Raw genomic sequence first — 20,138 nt, forward strand, 5'->3', positions numbered from 1 at the left:
TAGCTGAAGTTGTAAGCTTGTAGATCGGCTATTTTCAAATAGTATAGCCAAAGTATATAAAGTGTTGAAGTGGTTAATGTATGTTCTTTTAATAATAATAAAAAAACTGCAAAGTAACTCCTTTTCAAAGAATTGTAGTGGAGTAAAAAGTGCAATATTTGCCTCTGAGATGTAGTGGAGTAGATGTACTGAAAAATTTAAATTCCTCAAATTTGTATTTAAGTACAGTGCTTGAGTAAATGTACTTAGTTACTTTACACCACTGATTGCAGGTCATTGCCCTATCAATATAAAACTACAGCCTACCTTACCTCGTCCATGCTCTGCTCCTTTTCACGGCAGAGTAGCTTCCACTTCCCAGGAGACGTTCCTTGTGTCTTCTCCTCAGGTTCTCTCTCCAGACGTGGCAGCTTCAGAGTAGAGGTGGTGGGGTTAAGATTTGTTTGACCCTCTCTCTGCTGCTGTTACTTTCTGCATCGGCCGTCTCCCTCCCTGACAAAACAAACGAGCCAAGCATCTGGGCAGCGCTGTCTTGCGCGCTGGGCACAGAAACATCTAGTCTGATGTTTTAGCGTTCTGTCTCAAGTAAGTACATTTTATAGAAAAAAGGGAGAAAACATTTATTAAACACGTCCCTAAACCGAAATGTATCTTCAAATTATTTTTAAAAAAGGTCAGAAAACACCCGACTGATCAATCGGCGAGTTTGTTCAATTGGTCTTTGTAAATCCAGAAATAAAATGTAACTACACACTCTACCTCACCGAGCCTTAGCTTTAACTACAGTTTAACAACGGTGCGCGCTTTGTTAGTTGCCAAGCAACGGGTCGCTGAAAACTGGCAACTGTTCAGACTGGTTAGTGGCGTTTAATTGCCTGCACTGTTTACAAACCTAAAGCTTTAAGCTTGAGTGCCTCATATTTATTCAATTATAGAAAGAAAAGGAATGCATGACAACGGATGTGTACAATTATCTTAATTTATTTTCCGAAACATATAAAAAATAAACGTTTTCATAGTGAACAAAAGTATTTACACCGTACCAAAACCTATTTACATGTGTAATTGCATGTGTTCATATATAGGCAATAAGCTGCATTCCACAACATATGTGTTCTTTTGGTGATAAGTAACATTTTCAGAACCTGATATTACTATAAAAGTAATGGTAAAACCTTTAGGCTATATATACGCAGGCTAAGCTAGTGAATGACAAGGAAAACGCATATCAATTGATCTTTATGCTTGAAAGAATGTGTACATGTTACACAAAGAAAACACAACGTAAACACAATCAGATGCGACACATAATTTCAGAAGGCGTCATTGATCATGCTCTCCAACTTCTCTGGTTCTGCAGCACTAGGAATGGTGAATCGTTCATTGAAATACTGCACTTCTAGTTTCCCTGACTCGTGAGCCAGCGCTACGCCTGAATACGTGTTTCGTTGTCCCGAGTCTCCAAACACCGCCATGGCCGTCACCCTGAGAAGACGAAACAGTGAAACAGTGTGAAAGGAGCCCCACACACTAGCGCTGTTTCCTAAACAATTAACACAAATGATGTAAAATTATGATATTTGAGTAATATTGTTCCTGCTGTTCTACATACTGCCAACCAGGTGAAGAAATCACAGATTTAGGCTTTTACATTTACTTTTATGAAATATCTGTTAAGGAATTTCTAGACTATGCAGTGATATGCAAGATACATATTTTACACTGTGGATGTATTTGAGTAAATACACACATGTTTTAAGTGGTCAGACTAGTATATTGCTTCATAACTGTCTCGACACATGATGACACATGATATCTGGACATGTCACAACAACCAGCCAATGACACTTGTGTCTAAAGGTCTGTGATTCAAATAGGGACGAGAGGACAGACTGGACATATTAGGACTGCAACATGAATTCTGATGATGAATGCAGGATGCTCTGAGACACCTTGTGAGTGGTAGGGAAGAATAGATTGATTCTGTCTGCATGATAGGGATGACATATAAACAAGCATCCAGGAACTACATGGGAGCTTCGTCTGCCGCAGCTTGTGATAGCTGTTTCCGCCGCCAGCTCGTGCACGTGCTAAATTAGACCTAGGATGTTGTAACCTGTACTTAATGATAAATAATTAGTGAACATGCAGACTGGTCTGTCCTCCTTGCTTGGGGCACCTTGTTCCTTGAGGGATTCCACCACAGAAGATGCTTCTGAACACATTGTTAGTTTGTCCACTTTAAATGTTCTAATCATAAAATAACCGAAAATAGCCGATCTACAAGGTCTCTGCGACACATGAGAGCTTGTAGATAGGCTATTTTAGTTGTGCAACATGCTTCCATAGAAGCATGACTGTAATCAGTCCTGGCGACTGAGAACTTTAGTCCATCAGGTAGTCATATACAACGTGATAATCTAATCACCACCTACAAGGCCCTCAACAACTAGGGACTGCATGCAGCCTCCCAGGAAGAGCCCGTGCTGGAGTGGAACAACACCACAGCCAGTGAGCCGGTCGTCTCGGTGCAGTGGACTCAGACCAGGCCGACGGCCAGGCCGAACTCCTCCAACACCACGCCCTCTCCCGCTCCCTCAGGTCAGGTGATGCCAACCTCCTTGACATCCCCAGGACAAAGAAAAGAACCTGGGGTGACAGGGCCTTCTCCGTGGCCATCCCCACCCTATGGAACTCACTCCCAGCTCACATCAAAGCTGCCCCCACCCTCGTCACGTTTTTTTTTTTTGACCACACTCAAAACCCACCTTTTCAAACTCAAATTCCCTACCGAATCCCCCCTTTTTACCTTTACTTCTGTACTTTTTTTATCTCGTTTTTTTCCTAATAAAGTTATAAATATTTTTTTCCCCGGTTTTGTAAAGCGACTTTGAGTACTCAGAGTACTCAAAGTCGCTATATAAATTGTATGTATTATTATAATAATCGACCACTCACTGTCGAACATTAGAAATCGGCTAAAAAGAAAGAAACACTGGGTCATTTGTTCTCCATCTTTGTTACCTGTCGGCATGGATCCTTTCGGTGACGGCAGGCTCCAGGTCATTCGTCTGCAGGTCCCATATGTAGAGGTTAGAAGCCGCGTCCAGGACGCAGAAGACCGTCGCCCTGGTCTGAGTCCACTGCACCGAGACGACCGGCTCACTGGCTGTGGTGTTGTTCCACTCCAGCACGGGCTCCTCCTGGGAGGCCGCATGCAGTCTGACGCTGCCGTCTCCGCAACCCACCTAGCACACGCACACGCACAGCAAACACGGAGAGATCAAACAAGGTGCTCAATGGAGATAAAAGCGTAGATTGGTGCATCTAGTGTCAACGGGGAGGAGGGGGCGTAAAATCAAAGTCATGTCTACAAAGTTTTACAACATTTTAAAAGCCTTTTAAACATGTGTAGACATGATTAAAGTACTTTTTTTTTAGAGCTTTCCTCTTTTTCAAACACGTGCCAAAACACGTGCCAAAGTTAGTTTTCACTTTCAAATAATCAATATGTTAAAAGGACCACTTCACCCATTTTCAACCTATCTTCACATAATTGGTCCTCACTAACGCTGTTGTGGACAGTTGAACCCATTGGTAGGCAGGTTTGGAATTGAATTTCAATCTTTATGAGATTACAGACACATTGGTGAAGACATTTCTTGGTACGGAATTTATTCCAGGTTTTGACATTATTCTGATAATATTCCCTGACTACTCGCGAGACTAGGGTGTATTGTCTCACCAGGAACAGGGCTGGACTGAACGGTGAGAAGTGGATTGAGGTGACGTCAGTGGGTCGGACCCCAGCCACCTGAGACCTGTAGAGCTTTGGTGGAGCCTTCAACCCGTGGCTGGTTCCATGGTTGACCACACCCTATCAGACACAAATCACACTGATACACTGAGACATGATAACCAGGGCAAATTATGTCAGTGAGGAGCATGATCTAAATCAAATATTTCACTAGCGTCAATCATCATCCAATAATTAAAGTAATACTAGGTAACGTTTTTATATCTTTTGTGAGTGGTAAATGTTTCACAACACCCATTCCATGAATTTCACCCCCGAAAGCCTTTTATAAACATATTTTCTATTGAAAGTGGACAGGGGCGTCTTTCCCGCGAAAATGCCGTCATCCGGCCGGAAAACGGAAAACGGGAATGCACCGGTTTCCTGTTTGTCCCGGAACTACCGCGCTAGTAACAAAACGGAATTTCACGCTGTTTTTATGGCATTATAGGATTTGAAGATGGAAAAACAACAGCAAAAGAAAAAGGGGGGGTTTGGACATACTCAGTTCCATTGGGGGAGGGATATCCCCCCCCCCCCACTTTTGGGATGAAGAAAAAAGGAAAAGAAGAAACCTCCGACATCTACACTTCATGGAGCATGGAGTAATTTTTTGTACCGAATTAACCGAATTAATGTAACAAAAAGACCCATAAAAGTAATAAACCCGGTAAAAAAACGTTTACATTTTAGTGCACACGCACGGAACACACGTCCCCTTCGGTTTTAAAATGCTCTCTGCGTCCTTGGCTTGCTCATATCCCCCGACGGGTATGGTCTAGTATACATAAAAACGAATGTGAATCATGTGGATCTCCACATGGGAATGGTGTGGCTCCAATGTGGATCTTTAGACTTCATGTCGCCTGCTCTTATTTCACAGGCCTGCCAGTGAAATAAGAGCTCCATTGACTTACATTATAAAAATGTAAGTTCAATATTTCATAAAGTATAAGACATATGTGAGAAAACATTTTAGAGGTACTTCTGTGACACAGACAGGCAGACAGACAGACAGACAGACAGACAGACAGACATTTATATTCTCTTATCGACGGCTATAATTCTCAGTGGTGGAAAAAGTACTCAAATGTTTTACTTAAGTAAAAGTATCAATACTGCAATGTAGAAGTACTCTGTTACAAGTAAAAGTCTGGTGTTCAAAATTTACTTGAGTAAAAGTACAAAAAGTACTTAAAGTACCAAAAGTAAAAGTACTAAAATGTTTGAAAATAGCAGATCTACAAGCTCACAACGCGTCGCGTTAATGTATGTTTTATAATGTAATCATTTATATCTGCAAAGTAATTAGTAACTAAAGTTTTCAAATACTTGTAGTGGAGTAAAAGTACAATATTTGCCTCTGAGATGTAGTGGAGTAGAAGTCAAAGTATTGGAAATTGGAAATACTCAAGTAAAGTACAAATACCTCAAACTTGTACTTAAGTACAGTACTTGAGTACATGTACTTAGTTACTTTCCACCACTGATAATTCTGCAGAGACTCGGTGTATAAATCCTTCTATGGAAGATGAAGACTTGGCTCACCATGTTGGTGCCAATAAAGAAATGGTTTGAGTCTGTGGGGAGGAATCTTAACAGCAGTGTTTGGAATGATCCCGTATTCATTGCATCCTGTGGTGAAGTCCTGAGAGAGAGAGAGAGAGAGAGAGAGAGAGAGAGAGAGAGAGAGAGAGAGAGAGAGAGAGAGAGAGAGAGAGAGAGAGAGAGAGAGAGAGAGAGAGAGAGAGAGAGAGAGAGAGAGAGAGAGAGAGAGAGAGAGAGAGAGAGAGAGAGAGAGAGAGAGAGAGAGAGAGAGAGGATCAGTGGTGGAAGAAGTACTCACATTTGTTACTTAATTAAAAGTATCAATACTGCAATGTAGAAATACTCTGTTACAAGCAAAAGTCCGGTGTTAAAAATGTACTTTAAGTTAAAAGTATAAAAGCATTGGCATCAAAATGTACTTAAAGTACCAAAAGTAAAAACGCTCAGTATGCAGAATGACCCATTGTTTTTAATAATCATCATAATTGTAGTGGAGTAAAAGTGCAATATTTGCCTCTGAAATGTAGTGGAGAAAATTGGAAATACTCCAGTAATGTAAAAGAAAACTCCTCAAAATTGTACGTAAGTACAGTACTTGAGTAAATGTACTTAGTTACTTTACACCCCTGGAAGTCTGGAAGTCACCACCCGTTGAGATGAGAGGTCATGACATTCCCTGCACTGTATATATATATATATATATATATAATATACTACACATATTCACAGCCATGCACTGGTGTGAATATGACACCTGTCTGCATGCATCACATCCAAACTGTACATGACGTGTCTGGACTGGCGGCTACGTGGTCAATCAAAAGGAGAGATGACGACAACAACAGCAGTCCCTCTCCCAACAACAAACAAGATCATATGACCCACGTGGAGCAGGTGCTGCGCCACCGGGGCAAAGACAGTGTGGGGTATTTTTGGCCCCTTTGGGCTGGCGGTGACGAATGAACACTGCCACAGACATTTAATCTGTCTGTCTCACCTCTCAGCGGCGAGGATCTGCGTGGAACTGTGCAGCAACTTGACTTTTCCCCCCGGCCTGAGCCCTGTAAGACGAAGAGAGAGAGAAAAGAGAGGTTGTTGGGTAATTCGCGAGAAAAGAAAAGCGCGTTCGTGGGAAAAAGGTGTGAGTGTGTTCAAACGAGACTGTCTCACCCAGGTCTGTCTGGGAGCCTGCGTCGCTGGCTTTGGGGAGTTCTACCACCACCTGTTGGACAGAGACGAAGACAACATCACCCCATCATTCATCATGAAGGAATTCGGGAGCATGGTGACCAAAGCTGTGTGGTATTATGTTGTGAGATTTTCAGCCTTACCCATTGATTTAAAACCCCATTCGCATCTAGCGAGGCCAACTGGAAGGACAACCCCGACGACTCTGGGTATCGAAACAGAAATAGCACGTTTAACCAGAAAGCATAACTCGAGCTGAAATGATACCGAACATCTAAGAAAAACATCAAATTGCCCTTTAGCATTTTCCATCTCCATACATAGAATCCAGATTAAGGAAAGTTAATGCTTTGGTTTCTTCTTGACCTTCATCGGATGCCAACAGAGGGGCCTCTGGTCTAAGACCCCCTGCCACAGCGGAAGGGACAACCTCCACACAGCACACGGAGGACAAATGACCCGACGCCGCCAGCACAGCATCTGTGTTGACAAGGTGACAAACAATAAGGCATTTCAGCACGTACCGAGTCGCCATCCCTCTTGTGTTGCTAAACAAGACTTCTGAACTTTCAGACAGAACATTCAAGGACGGGAGACTTATGTATGCATGAAAATTGTGCTGCTATTGATTTCCTGTACAATTCACGCAGCATTAATCATAATTAAAATAGAAGCAGTGGTGGAAAGTAACTAAGTACATTTACTTAAGTATAGTACTTAAGTACATTTTTTATGTATTTTTACTTTACTGGAGTATTTCCATTTTTTTGCAACGCATTTTGAACTTGTAGATCGGCTTTTACTAAATATTTTTAATACATTTTGAACTTGTGAAATGTGACATTCTGCACAATGAGTACTTTTACTTTAGGTACTTTAAATACATTTTGATGCCAATACCTTTGTACTTCTAAATGGTAAATGGTGCATTTATATAGCGCTTCTATCCGAAGCGCATTACATTGATTGTGCCATTAACCCATTTACACACACATTCATATACCGATGGCGGAGGAAACCATGCAAGGCACCAACCTGCTCATCGGGAGCAATTAGGGGTTCAGCGTCTTGCTCAAGGACACTTCGACACTAACTCTAGAGCCAGATTCCAAACCCGAAAATCTCGGCCACTTGCTCACTCCCACTCGGTCACTCCGACTCCAAACCGGATGTGCTAAATTCCAATTACTCAGTTGCTTCTTGGAGGAGGCGAGTGGAGTCGGGTGGAGGAGCCGAGGAGGCTCTCTACTTCCGCATTTAGCGAGTGTACATCAAGTGTAGGCTCGACCACTCTCCACAGCTCCTCCGTGGCAGACTTCCGCATCACGTGTACACGTTTTTTTTGTTTTTTCCCTTCTCCCGTGACGTATACATGGTCCTCCTCCACATGTGGCCACACAAACAATGCTTGAAACCCGAAACCATGCCCCGAAAACACCGGCTGCCCCCCCCCCCCCTTCGCCCCCGCCGATCACTTGCGCATCTCACACACACACACACACACACACACACACACACACACACACACACACACACACACACACACACACACACACACACACACACACACACACACACACACAGTGTAAATTGACTGAAAAGACGCAACAATACGATATACAGTATAATACAATTATGTACATTGTAATATATTGTGCACACTTATTCTGTCTCAAAAGCTGACAGTTCATTTCTCTCCTTGCATGTCTCAATGCAGTGCATGGACTACTATAAATTACTGTGACAAAGATTATGTTTAAAATAATGTATTGTATTTATATATAGACTGAATATAGGAGAGGACACTTTACGCTTTAACTATAGCCGTACTCATTCAATTCTGAACCGATTCTTAAAATTAAAAATTCTCTATTAGCTGTGAAGGGTCTTCTTTCATGTCTATCAGTCATGATTTATTTCGCTATCAAACAATATCAAGCAAAATCACAAAATCGTCTGAGTTTTTTTCTTCGTCCCAGAAGTGGGAGGGATATCACCCAAACTCTCAAAACCCCGAACATTTGAAGGATTTTATGAAACCCCCCAAAAGAGGACATGTCCGGGGAAAAGAGGACGTATGGCTACCCTGCATGAATTATGTAATTCAGAGTCAGACATACTCTGTAATATACGGTGGCTGTTATAAGCAGCAGTGCCGTGCGGGACTGCTGCGGGGGGTGGGGGGTCTGGGGACTGTAAGAGCAAAAAGAGGGACGGGTCAGGATTTAATTCATAAATGTTTAATCATCCTGGCGCTTCGTTCACTATTTCAGGAATAAATGGCTTTGCACAAAATGTTAACTATAAAGATAACAATGTGGCCATCCACATTGATGAATTGTTTATTCTTATATTCTGTATTATTCTATACCTGCATATTATTCTATGCATGTATATTTTCATCCACGGCTCTGGTCCAGCTGTTTGAGACGTCATAAGTGATCGCGGAATTTTCTGTCGCTTTGAAATGACGGACCCAGTGCAGTCCGATCCTTTGACGGCAACCACTCGACCACTCGTCCTCACAAATAATCCTCGGCTCCTCGCAGGGGCGGGGCTTAGGCGCGAGTGGAGGAAGCGAGGAGAGTGAGCGAGTGACCGAGCTTTGGGGAATGGAATCTGGCTTAGGGGAGCGCCCCAGCCCGGGATCGAACTGGGAACCTTGCGGTTTTCCAGTTCACTCTACCCAGCCACTCTACCCCTGAGCCACTGCCGCCCCTACTCGAGTAAATTTTCAATGCCGAACTTGTACTTGTAACAAACTATTTCTACAATAGGGTATTGATACTTTTACTTAGGTAAAAAATGTGAGTACTTCTTCCATCACTGAATAGAAGTGTCTACAGAATGTGAATGCTGCTGGAGTGAACACCAAGCGTTGTGAGACCATGTTTCCTGAGTGCTATGTTTCCAGTGAAATCACCACTCACTTGATACTGTATGATGGTTACTATGAGCTGCCAGGGAAGAGTCAAGCATCACCCTAATCTGAGTTTGCTATAATAATCTAATATTCTTGATTTACTCGAAACTATATATAAAGAAATGCCTCTGGTGATAAAACCGCCCCATCACAACCGAGCGGAGCCAGACCAAATCTGCCGAGGGATTCGTCTGGTTTCGTCTGGTTTCCAGGCTACTACCGCACTGTCTTTGACTCACCAGTGGAAAAGGTGGGGTGACGGAAGGTCCACTCGTCCTCCTCTACCTTCAGGTTGTAGTGGTTGCTAGCGTGCTCCCTCAGGTCCCAGAGCAGCACAGAGCCCACGGACGTCCCTGCAAACACCAGGGTGGCCTTGCCAGGGCTGAAGCAGCAACACTGCACCTGGGTCAAGAAGAACATGGCAAAGAGCATCTTCTCAGTGACAGTCAGTCACTTACACCTGAACATCTCAAGGCCTAATCAGTCAATAACAGAATGCAAATACATGCAAGACTTGCAAGTTTATGTGTTGTTTTTTTGTTTTTGTTTTTACAGCATTGTTTATTCTAATTGCCACCAGACAAAATTGGCTGAAATTCTCTCTATGTTACCTCAGACTCGTAGACGAGGATCTTCTGGGGTCGTGAGGGCTCCCAGATGTTCCAGATGCAGATCATGGTCCAGGTGTCAAGGCGCACGGCGCCAGGCTCGCCTGTAGGACTGTGGACTGACATCATGGTCTGGTTTTGGACCGGGGAGAAGTGCATCAGGCTGACACGACGGCCTGTAAACATGAGATCCAAATGGGAATGTCCAACGTATGACGTGAGCTTGTGTGTAAGCTGGGCAACTGGGGTTTGGATATTATTATTTTTTCTCATTCATTTTGTGCCACCATTGAGTGCCAGAGGTTTTTTTAAACAGGGTATAGCCAGTGCCAGCGTTTTCACGATTTTTTTTACCTTTTCAAGTAGTCACAAAATATTTTCAGTGATCACCATCCTCACGGTGATACCCTCAGTACACACACAGAGGAGTCTCGTAGAATCGGGGAAAAAATTAATCTGATTGCGGTAATCCGTTCCATAATTGCAGCCAGTTGAAAATAGCATTTTTTTCGCCAAAAATACATAGTAAAAAAAAAATAAGTACACAGGAGCCGAGAAGTTAACCAGGAAGTAAATGGAGCAGTAAATCTTCGGATCACGTTATCTTGGGTTTTTCTTTATTTTTTAAGATCTTTGGTGGTTAACGGGTGGATTTTAAAAGACAGATATATCCGTCTTTTTGGCGGTGAATGTGTTAAAAAAACAAAGCTTTATAAACTCTGTATTGACATGTGTGGTCTGATAGGGCATCATAATTCCCTCAAAATACTTGACTTCCAAAAAACTCTCAGGATTAATGAATAACTTTATTCATGTGGCCAGAGAGGATACCTGGTACAGTAATCATGTGTGTTGTCTTTGGGACAGTGAGCTTCCCCCAGAAGCTCACGGTGCTGAATTCACAAGTGCTTTTCACTCTATTCTATTATATTTTTATTAGCGGCACAATCAGTTACTGACGATATTATCTTCCTTCAGTGGTACAGTAATGACTTCAGCATGGCCCGTGCTTTACTGCTGCCCTTCTTTATGTACTTTACATTTCCCATTCCATTTCATCGCACCATTTACACATAACTATGAAAGCAGTTGAGTGAATAATATGGTACCTAAGGTACCACCTCTCCATTTTGAACCACAAAGACATCTCTATGAGGCTGGTGTGTGAGTGTGTACCGTTGAGAAAAGACAACTTTGTGTTGAACTGTAAACTGCCATCGCTGAAAGACAGAATTTCTGCTTTGGTGCTCAGCCTCTTGAGCGATTGTTTCTCGGCGTAGTCCTCCTCCAACAGCACGACCATCACCTGGATACAGCCACAACAAAACAGCGCAGTCTCATCACCTAGATACAGCGATGGAAGAAGTACTCCCATGTTTTACTTAAGTAAAAGTATCAATACTGCAATGTAGATATACCCTGTTACAAGCAGAAAAAGTCCCGTATTAAAAAATTACCTGATTAAAAGTACAAAAGCATCGGCATCAAAATATACTGAAAGTACCAAAAGTAAAAGTACTCATTGTGCAGAATGTCCCATTTCACAAGTTCAAAATGTATTAAAAAATCGTGAAAATAGGCAATCTACAAGCTCGCAATGCGTCGCGGAGATCTGCTATTTTCAAATGGCCGAAATACATATACGGCTGAAGTGGTTAGTGTGTTTTGTAATAATAATCAATCAATCTAGAAAGTAGCTATTGTAGTAACTAAAGTTTTCATATAATTGTACTGGAGTAAAAGTAATATTTTCCTCTGAGATGCAGTGGGGTAGAAAGTATTGAAAATTGTAAATACTATACAAAGTTAAAAAAAAAGACATCAAAATTAAACTTAAGTACAGTACTTGAGTACATGTACTAAGTTACTTTTCACCACTGCCTAGATACAGCCCCACATCAACAACAGGAGTCTGTTTTTGCAACCGATCATTAATCCCTCCCGTAGGAAGTGAAAGATTGTGTTGTCCATCATGTGTGGAAAAATAAACCATATTTATAACAAAATACCTGTGAGGCTGACTGTAAAAACGTTGTGAGACGTTGTGTGTCGATGTTCATTTCACTCGTGCCTTTATCTCGAGCGTCTTGGGAAAGCTTTGGATCTGCCAGAACATTGGGACACAGCAGCAATGAGCAACACAGTCAATCAGAGAAGTTTATTATGCTTTTTGTCTTGTGCCCCTCGTGAAATACTGCGTTATGTAACAGCATGGGAAATAATAATGATAATACATAAAATGTATATAGTGCTTTTCTCTGTACTCAAAGTCGCTTTACAGCAAAACAAAATAAACAACTTTGTTAACCCATTAAGACCGGGAAAGCCTATACGTTGTTATATCTTTAAAACCGGGAAAGCATCTGTGTCATTTTAGATGTTTCTATGTATGTAGCATCAGGAATGTTTTCAATTTCTTTGAATACAAATTTGAAGTTTTTCTGAAAACTTAGGTTAGGATTTAAGGCGTTTTTGAAATCGGCCTCAGGTCTAAATGGGTTAAAACTAGTTAAACGGCTAAAAAACATCAAGCTAAACACCATCAGATCTTGTCGTATACATATAGACAACTATCAGAGAGCTTTCTGGGTGTTTTCTTACCTCCGCATGGTCCATGCCTCTCTGCTGGATGCTGTGTCCATTTCTCAGACATCTCGATGTCCTCTGTCTGGATGTCTCTGTCCACATTGTCCTCATTACACTGAACATATGCCTGAGAAGGAAGGATTTCTTAGGTCAAGTTTTCATGCTTGGAAGCTGAGTCCATTCACCGGTTCATATAGTGTGTAGGTGCAAACAGAAGGAGCCGCTGACCTGTTTTGTGTTTGTATTTCCAAAGCTTTTGATGTACATATCGTATTCGCTAACAGGAGGCAGGTCCAGAAGGGAGAATGTCGTGGAGAAATCCAGATCGATAAGGCGCAGCAGCTCTGCACTGCGCTTCCTACAGATAGAAACAGTCATATTGATTAGAGCAGTAGTTCCCAAACTTTTTGGCTCAAGACCCAAAAGAGCCAGGGACCCAAACTAGTGAAAATAGCGGATCTACAAACTCACAACACTTGCTTGTAGATCTGCTATGTTCACTACTTCTTAAACTTTTTTAAAATTAATTTATGGATATTATTAGATCTTTTCATTTTATTTATGAAACACATTTGAAAAAAAAATTTGTTTAAACTTTTTTAAATCTTTTGAAATAATTCATATTGTTTCTAAATGTAGGAAACGGAAAAAAGGGGATATTTACTCGCGACCCACAAAAAAACGGTCCGCGACCCATAAATAGGTCCAGACCCACTGTTTGGGAAACAGTGAATTAGAGGCCAACTGATATATCGGTCTGGCCGACATATCACCTCTAACTAAAGATGCCATGTATGAGTATGAGTAATGCAGACCATTTACACGTTCTGTCAAACCTACTTCTGTTTGTTGGCAACCTGTTTGCTGACTTCACGTTGCTTTGCGGCCACAAAGTTGATAAACTTCCCACGCTGAGAGCCTCTCCTCTGGTTCTTGTCACGCGCTTCTGAAAGAACAGCAAGAAATATCAGTACAAGAACTGGGAGTGGCATTTTCACCTCTCATTCCATAAGCACAGATGATAGCATCACGTTTGAAGAAACGTCTGACTAAAATCATCAAGTGCCCTTGAAAAAGACAAAAATCTATGACATGAAAGTTAGAAAAAGTGGATTTTGTCTGTAGGGCTGTGCGATATGACGCTTATTAAAATGTTTAACAATTAATGAACGATTATAAAAAATACCCTATATATCATTAGCCAATTTAACATATCCTATATTAAATTGTCTTAACCCATTGAGACCTGGAACTGTCTCATTTTTAGATTTGATCTAAAAAGCATTATTTTACACTTTGGTCTATTCAAAAATAGCAGATATACAAGCTCATAGCGCGGCACCGAGTGCCGCGCTACGAGCTTGTAGATCTGCTATTTTTGAAAAATCGTGAAAATGTGTGCAAATCTTTGAATATATATATTTTTTAAGCGAACATTTTTAACTCAAATCTTTGCTTCTGGGGGTCCCTGGAACAACATATTTTGATGGGGGTCCGCGGCCAAATACATATAATTTTGGGGGTCCTTGACATGAAAAAGATTGAGCGCCACTGACATAGAAACATACGTTTTTCAGAATACTGCTGAGATTTAGGAGACATGTAGAATCGGCTTCAGGTCTCAATGGGTTAAGGGAGGACCGGCCGGTGGGCCGGCGGACCACATCGTCACGCTCATGTCACTATGACTCAGCCATAAACAAATTAGTCAGCTCCATATACGGGCACAAAAAAGGTCTTGCCCATATATGGGGGGCATATATTGATGACATAAGGAATATCCATATATGGGCATAAAAGGGACAAGGACTGACAGATACAGAGATGGTGCGACGTAGGTGTGAGAGCCACACAGCGTGAAAATAGCAGATCTACAAACTCACAGCGCGTTGCGATGTGACATGTTGTGATGTGACGTGTTGTGATGTGACGTGTTGTGATGTGAGCTTGTAAATCGGCTATTTTCACTATTTTTACATGACACCGTTGTACAATGAAGTATAATACAGGGCTTAAGTGGCTAATCAGGCCTATCGATTAGATTTAGTCGATACAAAAATCGATTAGAATTCATTTCACGTCGATTAACCTACATTATTGGTTCTAAATAGTAGTTTTGAATGTATTTTGGGTTAACTGCCCAGCCCTACTTGTCTGTACCTCTGGACTGAGTGTGTCTGTCTTGGTCTGTGCTCTGTGTGGATTGGTCAGTTCCCACTCGCTCATTCTCCTCATCCATGGCTCTCCTGATTGCCTTTATTTCCTCGCTCCTCTGTGGCGTCGGCTCCGCCCCCTCTCCGCTCGCCACCGGGCTGTGCGACGGCGGCTCCTCATCCTCTCCTTCACCTCCACTCTCCTCAAAATCGTCCTCATAATCCTTGACGGACAAAGAGAGAGGAACGCCGGCTGTCACTTGATAAGCGGTGTCTAATGTTCAATGCAAAATAAAGTGCTATGTACAAAACAAGGGACAAATGCCCTTGAGGGAACTCAATGACAAAAGCAAAGCGCCTCACAACAAATCAGATCACTCACCGCTTTCTTGAAAAGTAAATCCAATTTAGGGCATGCCGAAGTGAAATGATATAAAAGCAAACAAAATAAACAAATGAAATTGTGAAAATGAAATTATTTTAACATCAATTGAAATGATTGAAAATCATATTAGCTAGTGCAGTGGTTTTCAACTTTTTCAGGTCGCGACCCCCCAAAATAATCATATTTGAACTGGGAACCCCCCACCCTGATAAGCACTTGGAATTATAGGAGTTGAGGCATTAACTTTAGTTTGACTCGGTTCCACGGATAAATATTGTGAAAACAGCTATTTTCAACATTTTTGACTCTCTTATATTGTTTGACAATTTGGCCAATGATTGACCAGTTTTTATTGTATATATTAGTTTGTTGATTACTTTTAATGCAGTAATGGTCTTTTTCTTTAGGTATTAGGTCTTAAAAGTCCTTAAATTGTCACTTCACTGTCATCTTGGGACCCCCCCAAAATCATGTGGGGACCCACCTGGGGGTCCCGACCCACAGGTTGAGAACCACTGAGCTAGTGGACCTACATCCTACTGTATATTTGCTGGTTTGAGACTATCAGAAACAAGCCAGTACAACTGTATTTATTTATTTTTACCTCAAAATCGTCTTCATAGCCCTGATCCCCATAGTCCTGTACTTCAGCCAATTCCTCGTCCTTGCCAACCTGCAGGCAAGGTAAATCACCACCAGCAACAATTGATAACACTTTTAAAGACCTTGTATCTGAGCTGGCGAACTTCCATAACAAGGCCAGACTGGATGGGTGTGTATAAATAAGCAATGGCGGTAACTCCTTGATGAATAGCACAACATGCATTTACAAGCAGGAGGAAATACAGCATGTAGGTATGTCACAATTACTACATAATGACTTGATTGCAATTATTTGGGCTAATTGCAACTATTTCGCAGAATCTTTAGAATTGTTTCCATTCACAGGTATGAAAACTAACTAAAACAGTTGCTTGATAGAGTGATTTAAGTCATCAGTTCTCCAAAGAGCCCATGCAGAAGCCCTCTGCTCTTCAGTTGAGCATGGAACAAGCAGCAGTTCACAGACTCCAAAGCCACAAATGGTTTGCTTTCATGCTGGCACGCAAACAAAAAAGACCAATAACTGTCAGAACAGGCAAATGTCTAGCAAAGACTGGAGTGAAGTCAAAACAAACATCTTACAGGCTCTTCCGTTTCTTCTAAATCTGCTGGAATAGTTGTCTGAGGCTCAGCTAGTATCACCACTTCCTGGATTACAAAAACGTACACCATTGACTTATTGACCATACTGATACGGTGGCCATTTTGCTTTTACATCATACTCTAGGTATGGCGTGAGAGTAAATGTGCGAATACTGTCGATTGACAGAAAACGTACGGTATAGAACGGCCTTGTAAATATCACTAGGACAAGCAACACCTTGCACTTCTGTATGTGTGTAGGTGGGATTTTGGGTGGTTGTAATTTTTGTTCTAATTTATTATTTGTTCCTATTATATTTTAAGCCATTAAGACCTGGGACGCATCTGTGTCACTTTAGATTTCTTTGGCTATTCAAAAATAGCAGATATACAAGCTCATAGGGCGGCACCGAGTGCCGCCCTATGAGCTTGTAGATCTGCTATTTTTGAAATTAAAAAAAAACTGTTAGGATTTAGAAAACATTTTTAAGAATCGCCTCAGGTCTTTTAAGCAAACTGAGTTTACACCTGCATGAAATGTGCTACACAAATCAACTTGACTTGACAATGACCTTTATTTTTGAAGCTGTGGTCTTCTCTCTGGGACCTTGGTATGGTTTTGGGGCACTCGTCTCATCTGGTCCTGGGTCTGCCTCCTCCCTGTGCCTCCTCTCCCTGTGCTTGTCCCGGTCCCTTCTGTCTCCGTCACCGCGGTGATGACCGTCTCTTTGCTCCCTGGGTTCACCGTCATGCTTACGCTTTTCATCCTGGAGAGCAGAGAGATTGACCGAAATGTGCATAATTTAGAGCAAAGCATCTTAAACCCTGACGTAGGCTGTGTCATACAAATGTAGAAGATTAGGGTTCTTCCACAAAAGCTTATTGCAGACCCCCTTTAAATCTAAGAGTACTAACTTTAAGGGTTAATTGATAAAATACCATGGGTTTCATTTCACCAAGACATGGTACAGTGCTTTATTATCGCCGTCAAGACAAAGTCTTTCTATGTATTTACAGGTGTATTTGCAATACGACGCTAACTGATAATATAACCCTTTGTAAGTCGTAGGGTTACGGCCAACCCCAACTGGACAGGTGGGGCTGTTAAAGAGGCTTACATGGTGTCCTCTCTCTTTGTGTCTCCTTTCTCTGTCCTCCTTTTCTTTTTGGCGATCTTCTTTGTAAACTGAAAAGCAGAGCAATGGTAGAAATAGCAGAGCTCTTAAACATGATGGAAATTCACTGTCCATTTTGGTCTATTGAGGACTTAACTGTGCATCATTATTCGAATGCAGCACTCAAGGTGAAGATCTTGCCGTTTCGTAGACAACTTTACCTTGTTCCTCCTTATGTTCTGAATGCCTTCTGTCTGCATGTCTCTCTCGCCTCTCTTTGTCACGTGACTCGTGTCTTTGTTGTTTGTCGCCTTCGTTCAGGTTCTCCTTCTCCCCGTCTCTCTGCTCCCTGTCTCGCCTCCGCTCCCCATCTCTTCCTGTCACCTCGCTTTCCTCATGTCTCTTTCTATCCCTCTCTTTCCCGTGTTCTCCGTCCCGTTCCTCTCTCCTCCTTTCCCTGTCTCTCTCTTCCCTCCTCTTGTCTCTGTCCCTCCCGTGGTCGTCGTCTCTTTCCCTCTCCCTCCTCCTTTCTTTCTCCTTCTGTCCGTCTCTCTCTCTGTCCTGGTTTTCTTTCCCCTCTCTGTTGTGCCTCCTGTGGTCGTCGTCCCTTTCTCTCTCTCTCCTCCTTTCTTTCTCCTTCTGTCTGTCTCTCTCCCTGTCCGGGGTTTCTTTCTCCTCTCTGTGGTGCCTTCGGTCTCTGTGTTCTCCGCGCTCATCGCTGTGTTTAGCGGGATCAGCCACTCTCTCTCTGTCCCTTCTCTTCTCTTTGTCTCTCTCCTCCCCCTCGGGTCTCCTGTCCCTCGATCCCTCTTTCCTTCTGTCGAGATATGGGTTGTGTTCTTCGTCTTTTCGTTTGTCTCTCTCCCTCGTATTGTCAATATTTGGGGTATTTTCTTCATCTTTTTGTTTGTCTCTCTCCCTCGTATGGTCTCTTTCCCTGTGTCTGTGTCTGTCTCTGTCTTTGTCTCGTCTATGCTCTTTGTCTGGGTCCCTGTGGCGCCTCTCTATAGTCTCCCCACCCCCGTGTTTTCTCTCGCTTTCCTCTCGTCTCCTGACACGGTCCTCCTCATATCCTCCATCCTAGGGAGAAAATAAATACAAAATCCATATCAAATACATAACAGTCTCTTAAAATTTTACTTGATAAGCTCATAGAAACGTACCCTGATGTGTCTTCTAAGTTCAGCTGGTTTCCAAGTGTCTTCCTTGGTAATTTTCTAAATAACGCAGAGCCAAAATAGGTGAAACACAGACAGGTAGTGATGGGGTGCCGCCAAGCGAACACAAGCTTAAAACTCTACCTCTGATGTAGCCTTGATACAAGACTATCTCTGATGTAGCCTTGATACAAGACTATCTCTGATGTAGCCTTGATACAAGACTATCTCTGATGTAGCCTTGATACAAGACTAGCTCTGATGCAAATAATCTATAGAGGCATTAACAACAACAACAACAACATTTCAGCCTGCTACGTTATATGCGCTAATGAAAGATTTAGAAAATGTTTTTCTTTTTAAATGTATCAATAACTTATAATACTTCTATATTAATAAATATATTGATTTATATAGGTATATATTAATTGTCAAAATAATATGTTTCATTTAGCAGTTAGACATTTAAGTAACGTTATGCAGGATACCCATTGCCAATAACTATATCATTAACTTACTACTAAAGCTAGACGCTCTATAGTCCCTCCCCCCCAACTGTTTACTGTACATATTATTCTTTTTTATTACTACTCGTCTCGTTTATATGATGTTTTTGCATAGTATTTTATATTTGTCTGTCACTAAAATAATGTGTTGATGAATTGAATACACATGGACCCCAATGGAAATAAGTCATAGTGCTTTCTTGGGTTTAATCCTTTCAGCAGAGCTTATATTTTCTGTGCTTTTTTTTTTTGGCAAACTGTTAAATAAAGTATTCAATAAATCCATCAATCAGGCACTGTACAGTCGGACTAAATACGTGTAATATATTTCTCAGGCCAAGACGGGATAGTGATAAAGTGCCACCAGGGATCATGTCATTACCTTGTCGCTGTGCATGTTGTCATCTGTACTTTTTCCAGCAAAGAACGTCTTGTTATCTCAGAAAATAAGCTGATACTTTGCTGTTTACGCCGCCATGACGATTGCGCACGCGCAGTTTACCGTAACCATTGACAATGCGTCATGTCATCTTGACAACAGACTTGTTAATCAGTAACAGAGCAGTCGATTACATCAACTTTAAATCGACAAAAATAAACCGAATGGGATAGTTTGTAATGTATCAAATGTTGATGGTTGCTCTAATGCAGTGGTTCTCAAAGTGGGGTCCGGGGACCCCCAGGGGTCGCAATCATTTTAACCAGCACTTTATTGGCTATTCAAAAATAGGAGATGTACAAGCTCACAGCACGTCACTTCGTGCCACGTGCTTGTACATCTGCTATTTTTTTTAAATATCTGAAAAATATCGAAAAATTATGGAAGATTTTGAATAATTTATTATTTACTTAAATCTTCTCTTCTGGGGGTCCCTGGCACAAAATATTTTCATATGGGGGCCAGCAGCCAAATAATTATCAGTTTGGGGGTCCTTGACATGAACCACTTGTGTGATCATAATAAAATGTTGATGATGGTTTGCTCTAA

At 41.8% G+C, this 20,138-nt stretch overlaps 1 protein-coding gene across 2 annotated transcripts; it reads right to left on the bottom strand.

The window, feature by feature from the left end:
* Positions 1 to 965: 965 nt before the first annotated feature.
* On the bottom strand, positions 966 to 19,616 carry dync2i1 (dynein 2 intermediate chain 1). 2 transcript variants are annotated; one of them, XM_080417231.1, is made up of 23 exons: positions 19,533 to 19,616; positions 18,651 to 18,704; positions 17,709 to 18,567; positions 17,491 to 17,558; positions 16,945 to 17,139; positions 16,373 to 16,438; positions 15,792 to 15,860; positions 14,810 to 15,026; positions 13,490 to 13,595; positions 12,878 to 13,007; positions 12,665 to 12,776; positions 12,073 to 12,167; positions 11,240 to 11,369; positions 10,067 to 10,239; positions 9,695 to 9,857; positions 6,899 to 7,012; positions 6,676 to 6,737; positions 6,515 to 6,566; positions 6,342 to 6,405; positions 5,345 to 5,444; positions 3,746 to 3,877; positions 3,025 to 3,248; positions 966 to 1,485 (listed from the first exon to the last, which is right to left on the bottom strand). In XM_080417231.1, the coding sequence occupies exons 1-23, from the start codon at positions 19,545 to 19,547 to the stop codon at positions 1,314 to 1,316; spliced, it is 3,372 nt and encodes a 1,123-aa protein (XP_080273357.1). In that variant the 5' UTR covers positions 19,548 to 19,616; the 3' UTR covers positions 966 to 1,313. The 2 variants fall into 2 exon arrangements, with proteins under 2 accessions (XP_080273357.1, XP_080273358.1); XM_080417232.1 differs by lacking the exon at positions 16,373 to 16,438.
* Positions 19,617 to 20,138: the final 522 nt, after the last annotated feature.

Source organism: Gymnoscopelus braueri, assembly GCF_963280865.1.
Source record: "Gymnoscopelus braueri genome assembly, chromosome: 21".
NCBI classification, from domain to species: domain Eukaryota; kingdom Metazoa; phylum Chordata; class Actinopteri; order Myctophiformes; family Myctophidae; genus Gymnoscopelus; species Gymnoscopelus braueri.